Below are 5,906 nucleotides of genomic sequence, written 5' to 3'. Positions count from 1 at the left end.
AAGTTGTGGAATGATCTTCCTAATCGGGTAGTTGAATCAGTTGAACTTCAAAAGTTCAAAGTTGGAGCAAATATTTTTAAGTTGACCAGGCTGACATGAGTCTTTTTATAGTTTATATATGACATATCTGTTTTTGACGTTGTTAATAGTTTATATAGGACATATCTGTTTTGACGTTGTTACTGTTTTTAGAATGATTTATTGTTAATTTATTTTCATCGTTTATTTATTTCCTCATTTCCTTTCCTCACTGGGCTATTTTCCCTATTGGAGCCCTTGGGCTTATAGCATCTTACTTTTCCAACTAGGGTTGTAGCTTGGCTAGTATTAATAATAATAATTACTCATGAGTACACAAAAGCAACGTACAAAGAGCTTTGTGATTTATTAACGTTACCTCTGACACGATAACACAAATCATAACGTCAGTGTTAGTTTCATCTGCCGCGTTTTAACATTCTGTCTACAACCAGTAGGTAGTTTAGTAATGCCTGAAACGGCCTCAAATGTTTTAGCTAAAAAATTGGGATTTTATATAAATCTTGATGTTGCAGTAGTAGAGAATATCAGAAGAAGCCTTTGGTCTTTTAATTTATTACGCCCCTGTTCTACAAAAACAAAAATGAAAAATAGCATAAAAAGTACAGTTACTACTTTCCATGAAGTAGACAGTACTAAAAGTATCACATATCTCAGGAACACCTAATCTAATTTTAAATACTGCTGTCCTATTCGTTAAAGTGAACAAAACAATGAGATAACACTATTGAACACAATGGAACATCTATCGGCAGAGCAAAAACATTTTTTTTAAATGGTGCACACTGAGAGATAATTGGTATAGAAAATGTTGGCTACTGCATTCATTACACAAGTTTAAAAAGATGGAACAACCATTCTTCTGCTCCCTTAAGGAGCGGTGTACTATGGACATAATTAAATATCTGGAGTAAAATTTAACTGTAAACTGAAAACGATATCTTTATACCTCTGATTTAGTAATAGGAGTATTTCTTTTCACTCTAATGGCACAGTCAATCCTATAAAGAAGACTTTACCATTTATTTTCTCCATGGTACAAATGTCTCGATAAAAGAAGACCTTTACTACCATTATTTTATCTTTGGTACAAATATCTCAGTCTTTGTAACAGGGGGGATTCAAGGTATCAAAATCAAGTCTGTGTCAAGGAGCCCCAATATGCCTGACATACCTTTGTAACCTGTAGCCAGACCTGGCAATAATGTAGAAAATTTTTCACCATGTCAGCTGAAAACAGAAATTATGAACATACAGTAATATGGCCATAATGTTTGCCATGAACACAGATTATTTATTTATTTATTTATTTTATTCATTTTTTTTTTTTTTTTTTTTGTGGGTCCTCTAAAGTGCCTGAAGAGGTGACTGTGTGGCGCTACTTTAAACCCAAGGTAATTAGAACAACAAAATCGGTGACTATTTGGCCTGTTGAGAGAAGACGGGGTTGGAAAACGTGTTGCTGGGGTCCTTGTAAAGAGGATTTCCTTCCTGGAAAACAAGAGCAATGAAAATAAAGTTAGAAAGCTCTCTTTTTCTCCACTGTAGAAAATCCAAAATTGTGTCCCAGGGGGTATATTTTGCTTCCGTTTCTCAAGAGGAAATAATCCTTTTCGGATATGGGTTGAAGAGTGACTCCATATTGGTACAGGTACTGTAACTTGAAAATTTCGTGTATATTTATCTAAATGCCCCTTGAGACACAATTAAGGATTTTCACTCCAGATATTTTAATCGCATTCTTCAAGACGTAAAACTAAAAAAAAAAAAAAACACAAAATTGTCCATATCCTTAACTTCAATGAGGATAGAAAGAGTCAAAATGATAACATGAATAAGTTTCCTTCACGTTGTCATTTCTTTACCTCAAGAAATAAAAACAAGTTTATAAACAAAGATTATGACTGAGTAAGGGATGAATTTCCCATCAGACTCGTGCAAAATGAACTTAGACTACACAAACGAAAAAAACGTAGTTTGAGAGAAGAAAATTCCCCTGTACGGGAAAAGGCCTACTGATTCTAAAAGTAGTTATTACAAAACCATAATTCGGAAAATAAAAAACGGACTTTCTAACGGTGATTTAGTTAGATAAATGTAATATTGACCTAAAAAATTACACTTCTTTTCTATTTATTTCAGACATGTTACATATACCGAGTACTATAAAAATTGAGTGGTAAATTTACAAACAACTCTATTTTAAAGATAATGTATCCACAGTTCTTAGCTATCAAAGTTTATATACTGTATATATACTGTATATATATATATATATATATATATATATATATATATATATATATATATATATATATATGTGTGTGTGTGTGTGTGTGTGTGTGTGTGTATGTGTGTCTGTCTGTGTGAAACACAAAGAAACACGTGATTTCCTATTAACAAAGCACAAGGAAAAATTAAATCATTATGCAAATCCTTCGCAACTTAGACGACTATTTTTAAAACAAATCTTAAATTCCCTAGTGATAGTCTACACATGCCTAATAGAGCATTTTGGATAGCTTAATCCAGAATTTAATAGCAATCTTCGTAGGTATTAGAGCGAGTTTTACTTTCAGCTTGAAACAAGAACAAAATAACCATAGCTTGGGCACTTACAGTGTTCCACTTGGCGTTCTGGCGTTCTTTCTCGAATTTGGCAAACTCTCGGCGATCGTGGATTGATGTCGCTATTTTCCAGATGATCAGGGTTATAAGACCAATGAGGACGATGCCCGCTAGTATACCGAAAGCAATTGCTGTAAAGAAGTTGTATATCAAGAAGCGATAATGCCGTATTGGAAGTAGCCTACACTGATCACGAGAAGATTGATACCCTTGCTCCTAATGAGAAAATAAAGACGAAACTTTTCTCCGATATGTCAAGACTCTCAAATATGGTTTCATAGCACGTGATCCACGCACTTTCTTGCCTAACACCACTGATTTTCCCTTATTGATGATATTATTATACGCTATAATTTCTCATTCAAAACCCTCCCATGGATATTCCTAAGTTTCCTAATTAAAGTCACATTTATGTAACTCTCGCGCTTAGCTTATTCTCAAAAGATTAGTTACATCTCTCACTACTTCATTTGCAACTTTAATTTGTCCAGACATACCTTACACAACCTAATCAGCTATACTGAGCTTCACTACTAATACCATACTGCAGTGTATGTTTTGTAATCTAGTGTGTATCTCAAGACTCTTTACTCCTTACTGTGATAATGCCTTTCATGGCCGACCTTTACTTCAGCAAGTATTCTACTCATGCATTAGGATATTCATTTTTATCTTTCCTCTATTTTATAAATATACCCAGACAGCATCTATCCATTTTTATTCTGTAATCCATTAGCTGTAAACAACCATCGTAGCCTTTACTCCCCTCTAGCACAACTTCGTTTTTTTTATTCTCAAGCATTTGTACAAATATTCTCTCTCTCTCTCTCTCTCTCTCTCTCTCTCTCTCTCTCTCTCTCTCTCTCTCTCTCTCTCTCAACCTCTGAATTCCTTCACACTGTTCTCTCTTCTGTCAGAAAATTACACTTAAATATACAGGAAAACCATTCAATTAACATCACATGTCGTTATCCCATAGTGCACATTCATTACTTTTCTTTCTAATGCACTTATATTATCACGACCAGTAGAAGTATGTAGTCACATTTCCTTTAATTTCAAATTCACTTGTCTTAATCATATGAAAAGCAACACCCTGAATGATTCTCTTCCAAATGATACTTCCATAGATGGCAATAAAAGTGGCATAGATGAGAGTTACAAGAAGAGAGAGAGAGAGAGAGAGAGAGAGAGAGAGAGAGAGAGAGAGAGAGAGAGAGAGAGAGAGAGAGAGAGAGACTCGAAGCTAAGGCCTGAATAAACAGGCGCAGCTTCCTCACCCATAATTGGCGCTGGTTCCGGACACTGCTTATCCTTCTGAACGTGGATCTCATAAGACTTGGAGTTGTCCAAGTAACGGTAGGTGAAGAATATCATGCAGTCGTCTTCTTCGTCCACAAAAGAGCACAGACGAGTACCCCGTTCCTCGTCTGTAATGGGAAGATATCTTTAATCTATCTTTCGCGACCTTGGGAGATTCTACCTTTAGTTTATACACACTCTGGGCTTCAAAGTTGACCAAGAATCATTTAACCCGGGGATGGGGAAACTGCGGCCTTAAAGCCGCTAATGGCCTTCTGGACGGCCCTTCTACGGCCTTTGATATATGTACAGTATGTGTAATATATTTCTGCTTTGACACTGAATATTGTGTGTTTGAAATCATTCTGTCATATGTACACACATACAAATATGTACACACAGACAATAGGAAAGTTGTGTTCAGTGATGTACCTCCCAGAGAATGGAAGCAATTTTTCCTTGAATTCAATGAATCTTAACTTAATACAACTAGCAATTTTTCCTTGTCAGCTGCAACAGCTATTGTAGCTGACAAGGAAAAACTGCTAGTTGCAGTGAGTGAGTGATTTAACGTATGATGGACGAGAGAGTTCCTGTTTTGTCCATCTCCTCACTGTGATCTATGTAAGTTTTAGATGAGTCAACAGGTTCCAGATTTTTGGCATAAAAATATTTTATTTGTGCTTTCACTGATGAGTTTTATTTGTATGAAAAAACAGCTTCCCTTAGGTAACCTTAACGCAAGGACAAGAGGAGCAGGCATTTTAACAACTTCAATAAGCAATGTCACAAAGGATGACTAGATTTTACTTCATTATTATAAGTTATGCACTGATGGTGTTCCAGCTATGATGGCTAAAAACTAGGGATTTATTGAACAAATAATTGATTTTTTCAATGAAAACAGCTAAGTGTGTTTAAACAGATACAATTTTTTACTGGGATGATGCATTTTTATGATATGTTCAAAAGGTACATACTTGCCAATATAAAATATTTGGAAAGGTTATATTGTTGGTATTTATAAGCTATCTTTTCCAAAAGATTAATATTATTTTATTTATTACTTCAATACAAAGAACATACTTGCTTAACTAAAGTCATTTGAAAATGACATGCTTTCGATATTATTCATTTACTTACGGCACTTTGAAAACTACCCAAACTTGAATGAAATATTTTAAAATTTAGTTTGCAATATAATTCATTTACTGATTACTTTTATAAAAAGTTCTTAATTCAAATATTTGAAATTGTAATGCTTTAAATTCTTATAAACCTGTCACTCTTTCTTTAGATTACTAATAAATTACTTGGAGGATAAACTAAACAACAAAATTCTATGCGGCCTTAAGGATCATTGAGGAATTGCAAGATGGCCTTCATCCAAAAAAGGGTCCCCCACCCCTGATTTAACCTGTTTTCGAAGGAAATTTTGGATGATTTCATGAACGTAAGAATTTGGTGGCTTGGCTGATAAAGTTGATTATTCATGAACCAGTCACAAGGTTTAATGACAATTTAGGTAGACAGTCATATCATATATATATATATATATATATATATATATATATATATATATATATATATATATATATATATATATATATATATATATATAGGGTTAGTTGCTGAATACTAGCTTTTAAAGCCTGCATGTTCTTAGATTGATTAAAGTCTCGCTGTCATTCTATTCAGTCTAAATGATTTTTTTAAATATCTTTAATATTACTGAGAGTAAACATATTGGGCGGTGATTTTTCAGGTCTTTTGTGTCTTCCTTTTTGTGAATTATTATAATAATAAAGTTTTTAAAAGCTGTAGGTATACATCATTCTTGTATACATTTTGTGTAAAGTCCAGCGAAGGTTACTACTATGAAATATTATAAGCCTCCATCTATTAGTGAATAAATTGTATGACACTTATAAACTATG

The 5,906-nt window shown here is 33.8% G+C and overlaps 1 protein-coding gene across 2 annotated transcripts in view; it reads right to left on the bottom strand.

Moving 5' to 3' along the window:
• Positions 1 to 368: 368 nt before the first annotated feature.
• The window catches only part of LOC137621676 (integrin beta-PS-like), a 47,641-nt gene continuing 42,103 nt past the window's right edge, over positions 369 to 5,906 (bottom strand). For both annotated transcript variants that reach the window (XM_068352186.1, XM_068352185.1), the window contains exons 17-19: positions 3,948 to 4,097; positions 2,659 to 2,798; positions 369 to 1,530 (exon numbers count right to left, since the gene is read on the bottom strand). In XM_068352186.1, the coding sequence (XP_068208287.1) occupies positions 1,459 to 1,530; positions 2,659 to 2,798; positions 3,948 to 4,097 (362 nt within the window). In that variant the 3' untranslated portion in view covers positions 369 to 1,458. The remainder of the gene's footprint in view (positions 1,531 to 2,658; positions 2,799 to 3,947; positions 4,098 to 5,906) is intronic.

The sequence above is a fragment of the Palaemon carinicauda genome, chromosome 28, assembly GCF_036898095.1.
Source record: "Palaemon carinicauda isolate YSFRI2023 chromosome 28, ASM3689809v2, whole genome shotgun sequence".
In the NCBI taxonomy this organism is placed as follows: Eukaryota; Metazoa; Arthropoda; class Malacostraca; order Decapoda; family Palaemonidae; genus Palaemon; species Palaemon carinicauda.
This window is presented reverse-complemented; position numbering and strand designations above follow the sequence as displayed.